The sequence below is a fragment of the Nipponia nippon genome, unplaced genomic scaffold, assembly GCF_047370975.1.
Source record: "Nipponia nippon isolate SJK-2023a ecotype South Korea unplaced genomic scaffold, ASM4737097v1 scaffold_1, whole genome shotgun sequence".
NCBI classification, from domain to species: domain Eukaryota; kingdom Metazoa; phylum Chordata; class Aves; order Pelecaniformes; family Threskiornithidae; genus Nipponia; species Nipponia nippon.
This window is the reverse complement of record NW_028262290.1, coordinates 129,540,221-129,561,998: the sequence shown is the minus strand read 5'-3', so window position 1 is coordinate 129,561,998 and position 21,778 is coordinate 129,540,221. Positions and strand designations below refer to the sequence as shown.

At 43.2% G+C, this 21,778-nt stretch overlaps 1 protein-coding gene across 8 annotated transcripts in view; it reads left to right on the top strand.

The window, feature by feature from the left end:
• Positions 1–309: 309 nt before the first annotated feature.
• CREB5 (cAMP responsive element binding protein 5) overlaps positions 310–21,778 on the top strand; it is a 258,871-nt gene continuing 237,402 nt past the window's right edge. For 2 of the 8 annotated variants that reach the window (XM_087772388.1, XM_087772329.1), the window contains exon 1: positions 16,932–16,969. In XM_087772388.1, the coding sequence (XP_087628514.1) occupies positions 16,961–16,969 (9 nt within the window). In that variant the 5' untranslated portion in view covers positions 16,932–16,960. Of the gene's footprint in view, positions 368–422; positions 487–1,402; positions 1,508–1,781; positions 1,959–16,931; positions 16,970–21,778 lie in introns of those variants that run through there. The other 6 variants (XM_087772381.1, XM_087772339.1, XM_087772356.1 and 3 more) reach the window with 6 other exon arrangements.

The following is a 21,778-nucleotide window of genomic DNA, read 5'->3' as shown; positions in this document are numbered from 1 at the left end:
CTCCGCCGCCCGCGTCCCCGGTCCCCCCTTCCCGCCGCGGGCGGCGCCGGACCCCGCCGGGGGGGCGGGACATTGTTTCCAGGCTGACTCACCCCCGCCCCGCCCCCCGTCCCGCGCCGCCGGGGGCGGGGCCGGCAGAGGCCACGCCCCCGCCCCGCGCGCCCGGCCGCCCCCCCCCCACGCCCCCCTTCACCCCCCCGCCCACCCGGCACGGACCGCAATGATTTAGAAGTTCAGGAATCCCACGTGACGTCACGGAGGGTGATGTAATGCTTCTCTAAATAGAACGTATTGTAACCGTCCCTCAGTCCAACGTGGTTCCTCCGGCCGCGCTGCCGGTCCCGTCCCCGCCGCGCCGCGCCGGGCGGTAAGTTCCTAAAAATACGGGGCTGCCCCGGGGAGGCGCCCGGCGCGGCGCGCAGCGCACCCCGCGCTCCGCCGCACGGCGCGGCGCGGAGCCGAGCGGAGCGGGGCAGCAGCGCCGGGGTGAGCGGCTGGGGAAGGGGCAGCCGGCGGCCGCGGGGGCTCTGCCCTCCGCCACCGCATCTGCTCCGCAGGCGGGAGCGCCGGTCCCTGCCGCGCCGCTGCCGCTGCCGGGCGCGGGGATCCCGCCGCCCCCCCCCCCCCCGTCCCCCGTCCCCGCGGTGCCCCGCCGCGGCGGCGCGGGGAGAGGGGGCGTGAGCGACCCCCGCGTCCCCCCGGAGGGTCGGGCAGAGCAGGGCGGCGGGGGGCCGGGGGCGCACGGCCGCTGAGCCGCGGGGCAGCCGAGCTCCCCGCCTGCACCTCGGGGAGTTTGGGAAGTCTCTGCGCGCCGCTTCCCGGCATGGGATGGGATGGGATGGGATGGGATGGGATGGGATGGGATGGGATGGGATGGGATGGGGCGGCTGCCGCGGGGCGCAGGCAGCACCCCGCTCCGCGCTGCCCCGGGCAGCTCCCGGCGGAGGGGCCGCGGTCTCCCCGCGCCCCGGGGCGGGCTGGACGGCTCCTCGCCCCTGCCTGCCCCGGCGGCACCGGGCAGTGACAGCTCGGCGGCGCGCTGCCCCGCCGCCCCCTCTCCCTGCCGCCCCTAAACTTCTGGACAAGTTTCGCGGCGGCGGCGTCCGGGCGCCCCGCCGAGCCGGGACCCGCCGGCGGTGGCTGGGGAGCGGTGCGCGGTGCGCGGCCGCCTTCCCCCGTGCGACACCCGGGGTGCCGGGCTGCTCCCGGCCCTTACGTCATGCTGCGGCCCGGTGCGGGGCTGGTGCTCCGCTTCTGATGCCGCCGGGGCGGGGGGGGGGGGGGGAGTGCTGACAGGGTCCCCGCTCTGCAGCCCCGCTATCCCCTTTCAGCCCCGCTGCTCCGCTCACCGCCCCCCTCCCCAGCTCCGCGCCCCCTCCCCCGCCACTGTCCTCTCTTACAGGGGTCTCTCTCTCCCCAGCGAAGTTTTCAGGACGCTAAGAGCTTCAGGAGTGTAAGGGGAATACTTGCTAAACTCTGCCTCCTCTATTATTTATGTCCAAGCATGGTGAGTGATCCTTCATCTCCAGGGCTTAATATAAGCTTTACAATCGGAAAGAGAGAGGTCGTTCAAAGATGGGGGTAGGAATAAAGGAAAATGAAATGTCCATATGGTTTGTTTTTTTAAAAAAAGCCAGAATGATATTAGGAGTATCTTAAGCAGCAAGATTAGCAGATTTCCATATATTATCAGTAAGAAACAGTGCTTAGCTAGATGAAATTAAAGCTTGAAGGGAAGCATAATAATTCCTGTGAAGCATCTCGCTTGCGCTTTCCCCCAGACCGTGCAGTTTTCAGAGAGATACTCACCCGCTGGCTTGCACCAGCCTTTCCTTGTCTGGCCATTTGGACAAGCAGCAGTGCGACAAGTAACAGTGGTGAAGGAAAACTTTCTTGTAAGAAACTCTCATGCAGAAATAATCCAGAAACCGGACTGAAAGAAAATTGAGAGGTGGAAGGTGAGAGCCAAATGCAGAAATGTAGCGTAATTTGGGGGGGGATTTTGCTGAAGGAGGTACACTTTCATAAGGGTATGGTTTATTTTCAGTAGAAAAGTGTACGGTGTTGAAAGTCCCTGCTCGGTATTTTGTAACTGTCATGTGGTGAACGAGGTTGTCGGTATCAAAAGCTTGAAATTCTTTCTAAAAAATGGCTAAAATCCTTATTTGTGACTCCTTAATCCTAAGGGGAGCTGTACAGGTCGCAAAGCACTAGGGAAAAGTGTGATTAATGATCAGTGATTAGTGATAAGTGATTAGTGGTTTTATTCAAACTGTTACCTCTGACCAGAAGCACACATCAGAGGATTAACAGGCTCTTTAGATAAATGCTCATTAGTGGAAGGGGGAAAGCAAAGATAATAGGCATGCACACAGGGACAACTTTCTAGGAAAATCATTCCTGTCTCTGGCATAATAAGCTCTATTAGCAGAAAGGCTCTTTAATTTAAAAGTTGCTTTTATCTTGTAAATCAAAGATAGATGTGGAAGTTCGCTGCGCTATTATAGCCTAAATTTTCCCATATCCACTAGATGTGGATTATCTCAGTAGTGATATTTTATTTAAAAAAAAAACAAAACCAACCAACAATTGAATCTTTAAGAAACTGAACATTCCCAAGTGCTCAAGCCCTGCATCCCGAGGCATCCGCTCCCAACAGGCAGAGCAGAGCCTGCTGGCAGCTAACTAGATGGCGCAGTCCTGTTCTTTGCGAGTATATCGTCCTGGGTTATGAACTTAGCAAGTAGCAGCTTGCTGGGTGTCCTTCAACACTTACAATAAAGTTGATTCTGTGCTGGGTTGGAGGCTAGGCAGTGCTAGAAGTTTGTAGTCACATTTTCCACGTCAGTTAATCTAGTGAGTTAAGGGCTACTGGAAAAATTAGTCTCATTTACCGTAAGAAACGGTGAGTGATAGAAAGGAGAGGACGAGTGAGGGGCAAATAGCTACAACTTGGGACGTAACTCCTGATTGAACTGTTTTATACTGCTTTCATGAAGTACAGTTCTGATGGTCTTAATTAGTGAAGCCTAAAAGCTCTCGGGAGCATCTCCCCCAGCTATCACTGGCAAAGTGAGGTGCTTTTTTAAAGAGTCACTAAAAAGAAAGAACAGTTGGCGTGGTGGGTGAACAAAACAACTTGGACCTGACTGTACTCTACAGAAAATGGTAAGGAGTCTATTTTTATGATAACTAACCAGGGATTTCTCATTACTCTTTATCATGCATGGATTGTGAAGAACTGGTATCTACTGCTGTCCATAGACTTGGGGATCTTTCTGCCATCCCGTTAGCTTACGTGGGATTTATGTTTGTTTGCATCTCTGGAGATCGTCGAAGTTTCAAAACTTTAAATGAAAAACTTGAGTGAAACAGGAGATAGAAATAATGAACTTATGGCATGAAAAAGAAACTGCTGTCGTCTCCTATTGTTACGTCTTTAATTGGAGGCTGTTAGGAGTAGTCAGACTAATGCTTAAAATCAAAAAGTTTTGTAATAGCATATAAAAAAGGCAATAAGCTCTGTCTGCCACTCATGAATATTGGATGGCACTCTTCCAGGAGTTAAAATTGCAGTATTTGAAAAACTTTACACTTTTAGAACAATCAGAACCCTTTCCCCCTCACCAAAATATCCGTTAATAGTTCAGCTTCAATTTATCGAACTCTACCTCTGCTAATTTAACCCGGGGAATGTAAAGGGAAGCAAACCATGTACATAGATTAAAAGAAAAGATAGAAGCAAGATTGTACTTGTCATTTTATTTATATCACCATTTATCAGAACGACTTTCACAGAGAAGGTGTAATAGGTACTTTTTAATTTGATGTTCAGTTTCTCCCTTTGAGAACCTGAAATACGCTGCAATCGCTTACGTTTATCCTGTGCACTGCAGAGGAGTCTTCTGTAAAAGGTTGTTTCGGTGAGAGCTGGAGTTCACTCTGGAGTTGATAAGAGAGAGGCAATCTCATAGTGCCTTCAGAAGGCAGCTTTTACGTACTGAACCTTTCAGCTTTGTGTGGGCAGAATCTCTGCGAGCTCAGTAAGTCTTGCAAAATGATTTGAAGCTTGGTTATTAACTTGTCTGCTTGTGGCCCCCTTTAAAAACCTGTCTCTGTGCCCCTAATCAAGGCATGAGGATCTTGAATGTTAAAAGAGTTCTTGCAAGGTTGTCGTTGCTTTTAAAACAGTTTATTTAATCAAAGACTTTTCCTCTAATCTTTGTCATCCTGTGTCTCTTATTTCTGCCGTTAGCTAAGTTTCTGGGTTTTCTATAAACCTGTTGCTTTGAGGACTTATACCTATATTTATGTATTATTAGCCATCTTTCAAGCTTAATTTTAATTCCAGTGACCGTCTTTCCTATGAACCCTTTATTATGAGAAGATTATTTCTGGACAAGATTTTGCAATAAAAGAAGAGCAGAACTGTTTCTACTTAAAGCATTTTTTATTATTATTAAGGACCATATGATTTATTATTGGAATAAAATGGTAATTTTTCTCAAGGCCCACAAATACTGATTTTTCTTGTAACTTGTTACAGGAAAACTCTACTCAGTAGATGCAGTTGCTGGAAACACAGATATGTGAATAAAGCAACAGGTCTTTCAGTTCTGCTTCATAGGTCCAGGTGATTCTTTCGCTTTGGTTTGGTTTTGGCTATCTCATACTAACCAAATTAATAGGTAGACATACATAATTAAGATAACTTATTTGGCTTAATCTTTCGTGTATAAGCTTTCATTGCAACGAATACCTAGGAGTCCTAGTGGAAATATTTAAAATGCTTTGAGATTCTGTCAGTCGTAAGTACCAATGGCAGGGCCGATTAGACAGCTTGGTAGGTTGTTGCCACTGCAATATCTCAGAACAATTTCTGTTGATTTGTCCTCTCCCGCTCTCCATGCTGCATGCTATTTAACCCCTGAACCCCCCACCCCACCCCCCGATTTCTAGGTAATTATATATTCTGCTCTGCAAATGATAATGCTCTAGGGCTTTTAGGGCTCTGGCCCTAAAAATGTGTTTTTAGGGCTTTTGCGGTTTTTTTGCCTTGAGAAATGATCAAAGTTGATTGCAAATTTAAAGCAACAGTTTGGAATAAGAACTGTGAAAACACTTTTTCCTCTCACCGAAACTTATATTACTATGCTAATTTACAATTTTTAAGGTGTAATATTCTCTGACACAGACAAAACAATGATCTCCGACAATATCTTATCACGCTGTATTTGAACATTATCCATGTTACAGCAGTAAGTACAGAAATCAGCTTTTGTAGACTTGACATGTGAAAACAAAATGTTGTTTTGGAAACCTTTTTTTGGTTATACATATAATCAAAGAAACGATTTAAATTGTCTCAGATGTACATAACAAGCATGATATAACGTACATAAAATAATTATTTCGGTGATGCGGTGAAAAGACTTGTTGAAGCAGATAAGCTGTTGTGTCTTGTTACATCCAAGGAGCTGTTCTGTTGGTTTGTGCATTGATCGTTTGCTCCTATCGTGGCTCAGGTTGAAGGGGCAACCCCGACACTTTAAAATAATAGGACGTCTACTATTTTTCACTAAGGCGTTATTTTACTCTGTAATTAAAAATACTGAGAGTCAGCATTTTTTTACTAGCCATCACATGGGAAATGCAGCTGTTATTTGCCCTTAGAGAGTTTAGAAAGGGTTGGTTGCCCTGGTTTGTATGTTTCTAGATGATGATATTGAATGCTATTTTATAAACACAAAGAGCTTTTCTAAGGATTTTGCTGAAGGCTGTAGGATTTTCAAAGTAAAACATTGAAAGCTTACGACAATTTCCTTAGCTTAAAAGATGTTTTGCTTTTGGTTCTTGTTTCCGTCTTATATTTTTTTGAGAATTTGTTCAAGAAGTCAGTCCCGCACACAACTTCAAAATAAATGCCTCGAAACGTAGTCATCAGCAGTGTTTGTCTAGGTGTCTGGTTTTAATAATCTCATCCTTTGAGACAGCTCATGGCACTGTCGTGACACCCTTCCACGTAAGGTGATTTGAAGGTGTGGGGTGCTTGGCCAGAGAGCTCTACTCAGCGGGTGATAAAAAGGGCAACGTCTGTAGAAGAAGGCAGGAGGAATGAGATTTGAATTTAATTGGGGGAAAATACTACAAATCCTCTATTACCTTTGCCAGCATCAGGAGCCGATTCTGCTTTTCTTTGGCTCTGAATGTTTTCATTACTCTTACTAGGGTACCGAGACCTCTGCTAACTCAGGATCTGGGCATCGTTTGATCTGAGCCTCAGCTCTCTACCCCACATAAACTCCACAAAAACTTTATATTGCCTTTTTGTCCTTTGCAGTATTTTCTCAAATGGCTTTCTTTGCTCTCATCTCAATTTCGTTCCTCTTTGAGGGCCTTGTCTTTGGGTGCCACCACGCAGTGAACATTTTGATGCAGCTGAAGTGCTCTGTCCCAATCTCAGTATGTGTGTGTGTTTTGAAGTTTTCTGTCCAGGGATGTACTCAGCTTAAACTGGTCATCCTTGAACACACTGCCTAAATTTAATATAGAGAAATGTATTTAATTAGGCTGATATTTTTCTCACTTAGAGGAAGAAGCTGCCTTTTTACCTGTTTACTTTGCGGGCTTATGCTTTCAGTTACTCTTTCATTGCCGGTAAGGCAGCGTTGTTCATAGCCAGCTTTTTCTGAGCTGTTTGCAAGAACTCAGAAATTAATTTGGGTCATGTGGGAAATTAACCCAGACCAGTGGTTCCTAGATTCAACATCTGAGTTTTTTTTCTCCTGGCCAAATGTAAGTAATGCTAGTTAATATGTGATGCTCAACACAGGGGGCTCTGTAGCACAATAAACGTAATTTGAGATTGGGTTTAGGATGCGTTGTATGGAGTGGCTACAACAGTAAGCACTAAATTGCGATGTTACCATATTGCACTCTCTCTCTATTTTTTCCTTTATTGTGCTTTAAATCTTTCAGTTCTGGAGTGCTATGTTGGTACGGTAATTACCTGTAGAGTAGTATTCTGTCTAAGTAAGCAATGGAGCACTCCAAGATATGGATGATGATAGGAGTAGGTCACTCAGTTGTGCATTGATGCTGCAAACCAACTGCCAGTAATTCAGTCATGTGTGAACTAGTTTACCATTATTCCGAGTCCAAATATACCTCCCACTTAACTTTTTAAAAAACTTAGGTTCAACAGCAATAGTCAGTTGCTAGGTGAGGAGCTTCAAATTGTGAATAGTAAATCATACCTCCATAGGCACTACTCCGACTTAGTTTCAGCTGGTTGGTTAAATCTGGGCCTACTTTTGGTTCTGGTCAGGTCAGTGAATGAGTTTGTCACCGAATATTTTTAGGAGCCCAGCAGGAACTCCAAAGGTGACCTGAGTGTGTGATGGCAAAGAGCCTGGAATTGTGCTTGTCCAGAAACGAGCACTGTCTGTATTAGAAATTTGGGCATGCCAATACCTCGCTTATAGGAAACTTCTTTTCTTGGAATGGTAGTAAAATACAACCTAAAGAAACTAAAAGCTGAGCAATGGAGTAGGAAAAAAATAATCAATTGCTTTGTTCAGGAATATCTTTTACTACCTACTGTTTAACTTCATTACTGAGTGAATGTTTTAGGAAGAAGAACTCTGTTAAAGGTTTGTGAGAATTTCAACCACCACATCGACTTCCTTTTTTGTGACTTAAAAAAAAGCTCCTTTTGCTGGTGATGGGCAGGGGGGCAGGGACATTTGCACTTTTTTTTTTTTTTTTTAAGGTTGAAGAGATCAGGATCAACATCTGTAGAGATGTCCATCATTTCTGAGAGAGTGCACAAAATGAGGGAAAATAAGAGATTCGGTAGTTAAAAACAAGTTAAGGAATTTTCCTTCTTTTCTCACTTCCATATCCTTAAGTGTATCTGTGTAGCGCTTAAAGGTTATCTTATACTTGTTATTAAATAAGGTCAGCGTAAGTTTCTTTTATGGGCTGTGCAATGGGAAATTGTTTTAAAAAGACAGCGGGGAAAAATGAATGATGTAAAAACTAAACCACTTTCTACAATTTCTGTACTGCTCTTTCATTCTTCAGCACTAATAAAGCAGTGCATGGACTCAAGCATGAAAATAGATTAAATTTGAGTAATTGCTGGTTTATCACAAAAAGTGAGAGAAAGCAGTAATTTAACTATTTTGATGTGAATCTGGAAAAGACAAGTTTCTCTAAATAACTTGCTAAGAAAGTAGAAAGGATCAAAAGAGCCATGGCTTTTATGGCTGGGTAAGGAGAATTACATTCTTGTGGATTTAAAAAATATCATAGTAGAGCCTAATTCTCCACTCACCCTGATACAAATCTGGAGCAACTCTATTGAAATCTGTGGAGTTACCGACTGCAATAACACTCATTGAGAAGAAAATTAGATTCACGGGGTCTATTCTGAACGTAGCCTATCAGTTGTGCGCTGTGCAAATCCCATTATTAAAGTAATAGCCTGACATGTCACGTTAAGGACGGCTGTTTCCCCAAGATGAACATGTTTGTAGCGCTCCTCATCTTGTGACTACTTTTTAAGGGGGCAGGGGGATATTGAGAATACTTATTTTGTGCTCAATTAATATTCCTTCCGTGCACTCTCCTTCCTCTCACGCGCTTTATGTGTGGGTGCGCAGTCTGCACTCTCCATCATCTATCTGTCTGTGTCTCTTTGGCTGTGACAGTCACCACTCTGGCCTCAGGCTTGCACGATGTAGATGAAAAGCCCACCACGATTTTCAGTTAAACATGGCAGGATCTAATTCTGCTCCTAAATATGATGTGCATTTTCACTCTTAACAATACTATTGTGAATTTGGAGTAACACCTTAGCCTTCAGTTATGTTTTATTTGTGGAGTTTTATGTTGGTTTTTTTTGAAAAAGATTTTTTTTTTTTTAAAGAAAAAAAAAAGAGAGAGGTGGAGGGGGAAAGAAATGGGAAGGCAGTGTAGCCCTGCAGTTTTAATAAATTGAAATATTTGTTTGCAGCACTGGAAAGCAAGGCCCAAGCCACTTGAGCATCCTGCACAGTTCCCAGGCTGACCTGCAAGTGGGAGCAGACAAAGTCTTTCAGAAGTTGGGAGAAATCCTGTCATTGCCTGAGCTACTCTGATTTTTTTTTAAACAGTGATCAACAGGGAATTTTGAGTAAAAACATCGTACAGAGTGATAAACAGTGTCCAGTGTACAACCCCTGCCTCCCCCAGCCCTAATCATGTACACTTGCTTCCAATTTTCTTAATTTGACCCAGGATATGTGAGGTCAGCTCTGTAACTTTTTAAATTGATATAAATCCATTGACTTCTCTGAAACTGTGTGGAGTGAGGGTATGGCCCACAGTTGTTTATTAATGGCACACAATGGGCAACTTCTGCATATAATCTTTTGTGGGACAATGTAACGAAAAGTTTTAGGCCTTATAACTGACCCTGGTGTGGAAGGGCTCTCTGGACCCTTAACAATCCAGAGGTTAATTTATAAAAAAAAATTAAACAAACCCACAACTATTATTTCATGGCCAAACATTTTAAAAAAGCACTATTTATGTAGGCCCTATATAAGCACACATTGTCTTATGTTCTTTCTGCTGGCTTTGCGTTTGACTAAACCATTATTCTCGGAGTGCTGCTGTGCTGAGATCATCAGTGATGATGGTGTGAAAACAAACAAGTTTTAGCATGAGAAGTCACTATATAATTTGACAGGGAGGTTGTCAGCACCAAAACATCCACATTAGTTTAATCTCTGGTCAAAGCAAAATAAAAATCAGGTGGCTAGTGGGAAAAATACATTCTTAGGAGGAAGGGAAGGGGACTGGATCTTATTCTGCAAGGTGCTGTGTCAACTAAAAGGAGGACCTGTCTCAATCCCCATTGAAGTCAATGGGCGTTGAGGGCACTTGGGGACTAGTGGCATTGTGTCCTTTTTCTCGGAAGTTTAGTAAAACTGCTGAGATGAAGCTTAATTCCTCATTAATTCAAACTCCTAGCAAGTTCTTGGGAGAAAAGCTCTCTTTGTTAAAGATCGAGATACCCTCCATCTCTTCAATGGAGAGCTAAAAAAGTACGTGCTCTAATTCTGTAGCCTTCAAGGAGTCCTTCAACACGAAAAGCGACAATAAGAGCTGATACTCTGCACATACCTTAACGGTACAAAAATTCTGCTTTGGAGAAAAACATTTCTGGTCTCTGTTAGGTTACATAAAATAAGGACACAGCTTCCTATTTTATTCTATTGAAAGTAATCTTTAATGTTATCAAGAATGATTTTGTACTCCCTAGTGTTAAATTAAAAAGCTTTGGGACTAATGAATGCAGCTATGTGTAGTCAAATAGGTGCTGTGAAAAATAAGCTATCGAACAATGTGCGTGCTACCCGCCCTTTTTTTTTGTTCCTCAGTGAAAAATTAGGATGAGTTCTTTTTAACATAAATAGTTAAAGTCAATGAATCCCAGATGCCTCAATCAACTTAATAATAGCCTAAAATTTAGGGGTTCCAGATAGTTTATTTTACTGCTATACTGCAGCCTTACACTTGTACCTCTTACTGGATTATCTAAATTGAGTGGAGCTTGCAGGATACACAAGGAAACACTTTGGAAACATTGCTCCCTCTGTAGCAGTTAAGGTGCTATGTATGTCTTGTATTTTCTCTTTCTCACATGATGTCTGATTTTATACAATTTTACTTGCCAAAAAGCTGGTATTCCAAAATATTAGGACAGTCTATTTCTAGGCTGTCAGTCTTCCAGTTTTCATTTCAGAGTTTTTAGTCAGTGCACTGTCAGCCAAATGCTTTTCAGCAGACTGAAAGTTTTTAGGGACAGAATAAGCTTAGGAGAAATATTTTGAGCATTGTGATTAATGCTAAATTAATCTATAATGAGGACAATAAGAGATACGATGATGAGTGTCTTATCAAGCTAGTCATGGAAATACTTTTTTTTTTTTTTTTAATTTGAATTTGCCATGTTGGTTTCAGATAGCTTGAAGTACTGAGGATGCCTTGCAGCAAAGTGTCAGTTTGGCATGCTGCGTACAACGAGGTCCTTGCTCTATCTCTTATTTTGAGGAAACACCCTTCTTTAAACGGGAAGATGTAGTGTTGGGAGTGCTGCTGCGCCACGGGGCCACATTGCATGGTGTGGGAGCACGCACTACACGGCGGGTGTGAATGTGGCACTGGAAGCCACCTTATGCCTTTCGCCACTAATAAAATTGCCAGCCACCAGGGTTCAAGTGCCTTCAGAAAGCTCAAGAAAGATTTCAAGCAGATCTCTTACTTGGCTCCAGTGTGTAAAAAATACTGGTCTGGGACAGGAAAATGCCCACGTCTACATTTACGGAGGTTTTAGTGCTATGTAGCACCTGAAATGGGCAAGCGTCCCACGGAGAATGCATTTTGTATAATATCGACTGTTTGTAGTTCTGACATTGCAGAATTTTAAGAGCAAAACCGAGGCTGCAGTCAGGCAAACTGGTTTGTATGGAGAGACTCTTGTGTACATAGTACGTGATACACAGCAATAAACTTTGTAGCTTATTGCTGGGGGAGAAAAAGGCAAAAGCAAATACTCAGCACTATGGAAATAACAGGTGTTTGTTAAAGGCTCGTTGTGAAAGAGTGAAATGAAAATGCAGAAAGCAGTACATTTTTAGCCTTTTATAATTCTGTGGATAGCATTTCCCTCATATACCCTGTGCGTTCCTAATAGCCATCTTCAAAATATCTGCTAAAAAAGTGTCATCCTTTTGGTGCCTGCATTAAAACGCTATTTACTTCTCCATCTAATGACCAACTCGGCTTAGAGCCGTTTGGGCTCTCAAGTATGGTGCATGTGAGATGGGCTCTAAAGAGGCAAGGTCCTGACAGAGCCTCTTCTTTCTTGCCAAGCCCCATATTTAGCAGAGAGGGGATTTCCTTGCCGTTGTGCAGAGAAGACAGTTGGGCCACAGGGTTTCTCTGCAGCCCCATCCAATCCTGAGTTAAATCGAGTAGCAGTTGCCAGGGGTTAAGGTGGGCACCCTGCGAGCAGTGGGTTTGGAGGGGAGTTGGTCTGTCCTACGCAGCCAGGCCGGTGACTTTTTTGGAGGAAAAAAAAAAAAAATGTTCCTTGAAGCCTTTCGTGAGAAGTTCACTCAAAAACGCAGAGGCCTGAAAGTGTTCACAGTCACAGATCAAATTCTGTGACTAGCTTCAGCCAAAATGAAAGGGGAGGAAAATATGCGAAAAAGTCAAAATACTTGATTTCAACATTTTTTCAAAATGAGATACATCTCCTTTGAAAATTGACTTATATTAAGGAAGACACTTGGCACTAAATCATTCAGAGATTAATCTTCTCGTTTTTTTGGTGCTGAATAAAGCCGTTCAGGTTGATGCAAACATTTTAATGTTTATCTCTCCTTATTTGTCTGTTCTTGGTTTAGGGGACTTGAGTTCCTTTACCTTTCTTGTCTGCACAATATAATGTTACACATATAAGACAGGGCAAGCTGCTGGAAAGCTGTGTTGGTTGAGAACTTCAGATGGCTGGGTAGAGGCCTTTTGTTGGAAGAAGTGCCAGATCTCCCAAATATTTCCTAAGGTTTGGTCTGATCTGGTTTGATCTGACTGGGACAAAGAAGATGACTGCTGTCCCTGGAGGGCAGTGCAAAATTGGCTTCATCAACTGATGGGGTCAGAAAAAATTGGCTGAAAGAAACCAAGTCTTTGTATGGCAACTTCACTGAGAATAAATTTAGTAGAGGCTGTCCTCTAAGAACACTGTCAGAAATATCTTGGATTTTTTTTCAATTAAATCATTGCACAATTGTTAAATTCAGAAATTGGAGTAAATGGAGAAGTAGTCTTTCTTGGTTATGCTACTGGCTTGGGTTTTTGGGGTCATTTTTTTTATTTATTTCTTCTTTAGGGGAAATGTGGATGTCTTAAATAGAAACCTATTTTTGGGAATTATCTGGTGGAAGTTCTGATAAGAGGTTAGATTAACTTGAATATTCAAAAATGGATTAAGGGGGAGCTGAAGGAACAATTACTGTTTTATGGTACAGATTTTTTGTTTGCCTTTGAGCAAATTAGTTACTCAATTTTTGTCATGAGACATACTGGGTTTTGAGAGGGAAGAAATTCTTACTTATTCTAGTTAAGTGTGGAATTGCATTTCTTGCAGCTTTTCTTAAATCATGTGGAGTCTTTTAATCTCCATGTGATGGCTCTTTAACTTGTCTTTTCAAGTGTGTTTTTTGGTGGCTTGATGGTATGTAGAACATTTCCTTCCTGTACTACAGCATTTCTAACCAAAATCTGAGTATGTTTGAAACCTTAGCTTATTCACACTTCCTAATCATAATCCCCTTGGTTTCCTTGTCAGCACCTTTTTGTGGTATTTCTCTGGACACCTCTATCTAATATCTCCAGAGGTTATTCTACAGAGTAACCTTTGACAAGATCTATTACTTACTACTTACTGCTTTTAACAAGGTGAAAAGAGGTCAGGCTGTGTAAAAGGCAGGCATTATTAGATGACTGCTGTAGAGTCTCTTGGTGGCTTGTCCATCTCTTCTGGCAGCACCGTCTGCGAATCAGTTCAGAAGCCTCCTCTACAGCACAAAGAAAGTACGTTTATGACTGGATACAATCATATGTAGATAACATACGTCCTTGGGAAGGTGGTTACTATATGCATTACAAAGCTCCAGGTTGTTTCACTGTCAAGGTCGTAGCCTACCAATGCACCCACTGGAATCTGTGAGATTTTTGCTGTCAGCTTCAAGTGTAACAGGATTTCAGGCTGTTAGTTTTTGTGTGATCCATTTAATTGAGCTTCATGACCAATGCTAATGACTTTTGCTGCTGCAAGAATTGAATTGGTAATTTGGTTACCCTTCCTGTCAGAGTTCAGGATCTTCTAAATGCGAGTTGGTGTGGTCTATTTCTTTAACCAAATTGAGATGCAAAAGCGGCCTCTTTCTGATTTGAAAAAACAGATTGCAAAATCTCACTTTGTCAAAAGAGTAACTACAAGATCCTTTTGGTTGACATACAAAATCTTAGAAATCAGACAAAACCTATTTTCTCACAAATTAATTAAAAAGCTGAGAAATTGTACAGGAGAGTTTAGACAGATCCCAGAGGTATCTAAAATGCAATTTAAAAAAAAAGTCTAGTCAATTTATCTGCATGCATCCTCTAGAAATGAATGAAAAATCTTTCTAGGGAGCTTTGAAATATCTCAGTCTGGGGTTTTTCCAATGAAGGACGATGATTTTTCAGTCTGGTTCTATCCGTTACTTACCACAGCTTGCTCCTTTGTGATTTCTGTACATGTAGAACCTACAAAAACTGCTGGTATACCTTTCAGATGCTATAGTACAGGGGAAAAAACCAAACCACTATCTGAGGCTTAACAATAAATCATAAAGATTTTTCCTCTCATCCCCGAACATTGAAAACCAGACGAACCTGTTGCTAACATAGCTTTCACTTTCTGTCCCGAGTCTATCAATTAACCACATGCAGCCAGTGACTGAAGTGCTCTGTCTTGGGATAGAATTTAAATTTGATTTACCTAACGGGAGCCAGTTGCCACATGACTACCATACGTGTATGGCATGGGCAGCTGGGGCTGAGCCCTGTGGAGAAATTAGGCACGATAACTGTCTTGAGAATATCTAAAGGTACATAGGGAGAGCAGGGTGTAAATGTGAAATGTATATTACTTATTTTTGCGTCAAACAGGAAAATGAAAAATGAGGAGAAGTAATGCTTTTTTTCAGTATGATCACATAGAGGTTAAAATATATACTGCTAAGGCAAAACAACTTTCTGCAAGATGAAAAAGGGGTTTCCTTGTCACGGGATGATTCCTGATGTTCTGTTTGTTTCCTGTGTCAGCAACCTCCCAAAAATTCATTCACTAAGAAGTTACATGTAGGAATGTCCTGGCATATTCCTTTTTGCCAAACTCACTCTTCATTTTTCAGCATGCAGGCAAGTCCTTTTTTGATTTTTTTGGGGGGTCTTTTAAATTTCATTTTTAATTTTATTTTTTTAATTGCATCCGCCCTTCAGTTCCAACTCTTTGTAGCTGGACATTTAGTAATTTACCAAGTGAATTGGCCTTCGGCTCAAGTGTTAAAATTAAAAGCTGTATCCTATGGGCAAAGTAAGGGCTCTGTCATTGCTCAGATGAGCACGTGTTTGCAGAATGTTTCTTTGAGGTTGAACCCTAGAGAATGAGACCCAAAGGCTGTAAGTTGCCTGGATGCACCAACATGGCAGAGCAGGAGAGGGTTAAACAAATCCTCACTAATAGACAGGTGGAAGAGCTTGGAGCCAGTTTTCTGATCCGTTTTTGGAGTGAGAAAGATGAAGACTATCTAGTGGGGGCTTCAGAGGCAGGAGGTGGGTAGAGCTAGGGTCGGGCTAGCCAACAGCAAGGTGAAATCTGCTTCTTTCTCAAAGCCTCCGGGTTTTGTGGAGGCTCTGACAAAAGCCATGAAGTAAGCCTCCACAGGTAGAATCCATCCCTGCTAGAAACTGTTGACCTTTTACAGTAAACCTAAGTCTTAATACAAGTTTAGTACAACAATCCTAGTATTAGGATTTGTGCGTTTTAAATTCCAGCCACCAAAGTAAGGTGCTGCCAGAGTAGGAAGGAATTACTTTCCTCTCTCTGCCCTGTTTTGACTGTGATATGATAACTCACAGTTGATGAGTAACATCTGATTTACATTGTCAGAGAAGCTTGTGTATGTGCTTCTTTGTTTGTTTGTTTTATTTTTTTCCCCCAAACCAACCACAAAAGCCCTACTGCTCATCAGTGTGAAACCTTGCACTGACTTAAAGGGGAATTCCACATACAATTGCAAAAAAAAAGATACAGAGCCTGTAGTGTGGGGAAAAAAAAAAAAAACGGTGATGCTGTCTCCTTCTCTCTCTTCACATCTGCTTTTGTGCTTCCTTTTACTCAAGATTTTCAACTATTACCAGCCTTAGAACCAGTGTATGTCCCATTCCTGTTGCATTAATGCTGTAAGGTGGGTTTGCATGGATTTTACAGTTTGCCTCAGATGAGACAGAAGACTCTGTACGATGGCTGAACTATCACTTAAAATCAAACTCCTGCTTGGCAGTTCCCTTAGCCAAGGTTGAGGTGGCACCCAGCTTTGCGTCCAGCCCCCAGTCTGGTGGCTGGAAAGTCTCTCCACTGAACTACCAAACCCCTTATTAAGTAGAAGACTGTGAAGCTGTAAATACAGAGAGAGTGAGTACTTGGAATGGTAGGTAAAGGTCAAAGAAATTTAGAGGAGTTAAAAAAAAAAGGGGGGGGGGGGGAAAAGGAAAAGGCCCACTGAATCCTTGTGGGTGTGGTGACTGAGAAGATGAATTCCCTTGACTGTTAACTGTTGTTTGTCCATAGCCTGGTTGGGAGAAGTCAGTTCAATTTAAATGCATTTTAGATTTGCTATAAGGTACCCGTGTGACGGTCAACTTTAAGCAGATGAAGTTACAGCTACAAATCTGTTAGCAGTTGAGAAACTCACAGCTCACTGCCCCCCCCTCCACATGTACCTATGACAAGACCAAAAAAAAAGCAGCTACAGGGCTTTCTGTCCAAAATCTTGGCTTTCATTGTAGGTTTTGCTTCAAACTTGGAAACGAGAGGTCTGCTTGGCCTAGCTGGGAGCTTGCGTGTCACCCTGGGTGTGGTTTTTTCAAATGGTGGTTGACCATGTGCTCCATTTGCATCAGGGGGAGCAGAAACCTGGGACCTGCTGGGAGCTGAAGCTCTTCGTAAAGAGTTTGGGCTGCGTTGACTCTTGCCGCTGACTTGACTCCTGCCGAGGGGGATGCCTCTGTCCTCCCTTCGCAGGTACCTGCGGGATAGGGGGAAGGCAAGTCCCCTGCCCTGCCTTTTCCTGTAATGTTCTCGGTAAGTGGTCCGCCTGGGCTCCCTGCCTGAGCACAAGCTGTGGCACGTATATCAGGGAATTCCCCCAAATCTAGGGTCATCAAAAGTCACGTCTAAACATGGTGCGCTACAGTGTTTCTAACAGGAAGCACTAGCTTACCAGAGCAGAAGGGGTGTTTGCAGGTTTCGGGGGGTATTCAGTGCTGGTGGGAGTTGTGGTAGGTGGGTGAATGTTCCTTCCCCATGAGCTGGACCCAGTTTGGAAGATGGGATTTTCCTTTCTGGCAGGCCATGCTCATAAGGAGGGAAGCTCTGTGCTCCTAGAGCAGCATCTTCTGGGGGCCTCCTGTGCTCAGTCTCTTAAGGCTGCTGAAAAAACTTTGGAGGAAACAGCCCCAGGTGAATTGGAAGAGGGGTGAAAGTGCGGAAATGTGCTCTTTCCCAATCGGTGATGTTCTCAGCCCCTCCCACATCTCCAGGATAAAGTTCATTTGCCATAAGATAAGGTAGGTTTCCTTATCATGAACAGAAGACTCCAAAACAACATTGGCTTTAATTTCAAAGCAAAGGGGAAATGCTAGTTCAGAGGAATCTGTGAGTCAGTGAAGGTGTTTTGTGTCAAAAGACAAGTTCTTTTCTGGCTGTAAACATTGTTACACTGTTTACAATATAATACTGTTGTTTATACTTTTAACTTTTTGCCTATTAGAACAAATTTACTTTCAAGATGATTAAATGCTTTTAATTTTTAACGTTCTTTTTACCAGGTTGTGTACTGATTATGATTTCTTATGGAATAAATGATTTAGGTTAGGTGATTCTCCTGTGCCAGCTGGCTAAAAAAATCTTGCGGTAAATTGGTATGGTATTAAATCAGATTGCTGCTGTTTCTGCTGTTGTGCTGGGACTCCGCTCTAGGATGCTTGTAATTTCTGCATTTCCAAAGGCTTGGAAAAACACTCTCATGAAAAACTAAACATAGTGGGTAATGAAGGCTACAATTGTTTATACTGATCCCATCAATTGGAAAATGATCTTCCCTCAGCAACTCTTTTACCAGCAAATTAAGACGGCAAGTGAGTATGTTGGTGTTAGGGATTGGGTTTACTTCCCAGCAACTTCTCGTGGGCTGTAGCACAGTCTTCTGCCTCAAACCAATATGAGTTCATCTTCTTTTCCTCTGTGCGAGGGTTTTTCTTCTCAGTTATGTGGTTTGTGTAAAAAAAAAAAAAAAAAAAAAAAAAAAAGTATATTTTGTAATTTGTTGGAGTCCAGGTTTGTTGTCTTTGCTATCTGAGCTTTTTGAGAGTGACCGCGGGCTATGCGCATCTGCCTGCACTTCACATCACTAAACATAGTTTTTGGTTACCTGCTGTGGGTTTCTTCAGATGAAGTTTGAAAAGCTGGAGGAACTTCTCGCTTCTTTCCTAAATAGCCAGAAGGAAGAAAATCATAGCATTTTGATTGCAAAATATCGCTCCTCGCCATCGCCAGCGTCCTTTTGCCAGTACCCGCTGCTGGATAACTCCCCCTCAGAGGCAAGGATGCTCAGCTACGGTTCGCCTTGCTCAGCGTGCGATACCGGTGAGAGCAGCCCCTCTCCCCTGCCCGTACTCGCCAGCAGAGGCTGCTGCCAGCCCGCGCCTGGCGGCGGGGCGCGTCCGGGTCCAGGTCTGGGTCCGGGTCCGGGCCCGGGCCCCCCCCGCCCCGGGTAGCGGTTCTCGTCTCCCCGTTTCGGAGGCGAAACTCGTAGCTTTTTTTTTTTTTTTTTTCCTATCCGTTCCGTCTATACTTTCTGCAGCAATCGTTGGTCTAAAGCAAAATCTTTTAATCTGTCCGCTCGTTTCGTGTAGGCAAGCATGCGAGAATAACTCAAGGGACTCAAAGACAGACGTATATAAATCTCTCTGAAGAGCGGGAGAGCTACCCGGAGAAGAGAGTGTTTGCAAGATCAAGATTAAAAGGCAGCGAACTAATATGTTTCTGCCACGGGGCATTAAAACCACTGTATACATTAACAGGGATCCTAATATTTTTTTCTGATAGTACGCTACTCTAAAAAACCAGAGCATCATAGGTGTCAGTGATTATTTTGAATAGACAAACAAGAGCTCTCTTTTTTCCCCAGGAGTGCATGGAGTTTAATCAGCAAGATTTACATCCTGGGCTTGTTCTCTCAGCAGAGTAGTAAATCATTCCTAAATCTTAAGGAGCTGCTCCACAAATTCTGCTGACTATCAGTGTAAGGCTTTACATCCAACAACATTGATTTATTTAAGTATAGGTCTCGTGCCTTTTGAGAGCATACCATCTGTTTAAATTGTGTTTACTGTATGGAAGGAGTCAGCATTTTACTGGTGAATTATAGAAAAATGATAGCCTGACTTACTCTTTAAGTGACACCTGTTCAGGTATAATTTGTTAATTGCTACTTTGAGGCTGATTCTTGTGTTCTTCAAATGAATAGATTTAGTTAATATCACGTACTAATTTACTGAATAGCTACTCACTCTAATGCAACAATAATAACTCGTAATTACCTGCTGCAGTTACTCTAGTCTGCTTGCAGGGTTCAGCTGTGCAGGAGAGGGAGGGAGAAATACGTGGGATAGAGAGAAGGTCATATTCTTCACTGGTGTGAAGTCAAGTTATTCATGCACATCAAGAGATTGTAGTTTGTAAATCCACCACCCACTTGTTCCGTGTTGGAAGCCTTTCTCCGAAGGAGCTCTGGTGAGGTACAGTCCCGGCTTCCTGCAAAGACGGCTTGCCGGAGTCAGCCTACGACTGCAGTGCTGGCGTTTGCAGAACTGCTGTTCTGAAGCGTGTAAGATCTACATTTTAGTCTAATTACAATCCTAACAGCTGGCCCCTGCTGAAAATGATTGACAATTTTTCCTAGTGAGCCAGGGGGTGTTTAATTTTTTTGGTGAAGTGATTCTGCATGTTTTATTACTATGCCCAGTTTGAATATGAAATATGTATCTGACGTTCTACCAGACTATGTATATGCACGTATGCACTTTTGCTAATGTTATTTACTTAGTATACATGGAAATTTGTCAGCTCTGAATGTGACACGTCCAAGTGAAGCCAGGCACATGAGTGAAAACTGGAGGTGCTGTGTCAGGCGTAGAACGCTCTCACTGTGCTCAGCTGTTAGTGCTCAGTCAGTGAAAGGTATTTGCTTTGGACCTATATACTGCTGCTGTAGGCCGCATTTCTGTCTATGAAAAACTTTATGCAATTGTAGTGAGTGCTTTTATTGGTGAATAGTTGCTCTGCATAGTTTTCTTTTCACGGCATGTACTACTGTGTACACCAGTAACACAGGCACTGCATAGTGATATCTCCCAGTTTAGTGCAGGACCCTTAAATTAACACGTGTAAGAAACTTTATATTCTAGCAATACACAAGAAAAGGTATAATTAGCCACTTTACTATAGGAAATAGACTTGTTTACATACAAAAGTATGTAAACAAATGTATGCCAACAAGTACAGTATGTAAACAAGTACAGAGTACTGTACATGCAGGAGAGTATCGATTGCAGTGTTTGTCATTGATTTCCCAATTGCTAGTAGGTCTATGATGGTAACACATTTAGCTGCAAGGACAACTGTGAGAGAAAACCTTTTGTTTTATAGCTCTCCCCTTCCATACAAAGCATACTACTGGGAAGGAGACTCCTGCTGTGAAGGGGCAGCGGCCACTACAGAGCATGTGGGTATTTCATGTGCGGTATTCTGGGTATTAACATGAGTGGACACCGTGTTGCTAAGAGAAGATACTTTTAGTGAGATAACTGTTTACAGGAGTACTGCAGCTTTGGCTATCATTAAATCCAGGTGCACGTAAACTGTGTGCATGAGCTGTAGTCACTTGGGTGATCTCACAAGTGGGTTTGGGTTTTTTTTTTGTTTATCTGGGGGAGGCTGGGTTGTTGCTCACTTATGACTGGTGGCCAGGTTCATGGCTTAGGAGTGAACTGCTGGGATTGCTCTAGTCATCTTAGCTGCTAGATCCTTCTCAATTTGACATACCCTTTTTTTTTTTCTTCTTCTTTTTTGTTTTAAATGTGTCTGCTTGGCACTACTAACACAAGTCTGTGGGTGGCTAGCTTTGTTCTTGGGCTTCCCTCTTCATGTTTTTGCCCTGGCTGCTCCTCGTGCTTGTAGTGCCTCAGAGCTGGCATCTCACGGCTGCCTTTGCCTGTTTTCACTATCTGGGCTTTGACTTCCAGGCTCCCCGCCACCCCCACCTCCTCCGCATTGCTGGGTATTAACTGAGTACAAGCATCACATCGCTGATGCATATCAAATCCGGAACGATGGTCAAACACTCTACCCACTTGTGTCTGGGTGTTTCTTGGAGGTTTTGGATTTCTTAGGATTTAGCTTTGAGCCCCCATGCCCAAAGCAGGAAGTCGTATTGCTTTTCCATTTCAGCTTACTGGTTTTCAGCCTCCTGCTCCACTTGTGTTTGGGAGTAACTGAATCCAGTTCTTACAGTCCCGAAATGCCTCTTCCGTAACATCTTCTACAACGGGAGCAACGTTGAGACATGAGTCTTTTCTCATGTCTGGTCCAATTTACAGTAGGCCAGGCTGGTGCCCTTGGTGTTTATATTTGGTAGCCAACAGATGTGGCAATGTGCCAGACCTACTTCTATCACCATAAACAAAGATGCTCTGGATGTATCTTGGTAGCATTGCCTCAGCTGGTGCTAATGGGTTTTGACCTCCTTGCTGTGCCTTTTTTCTCAGCATTTTTGAATTGGTGTACATCCTCTGCTTTTTTTTTCTTTCTCTTTTTTGCTAAGGCGGCTGA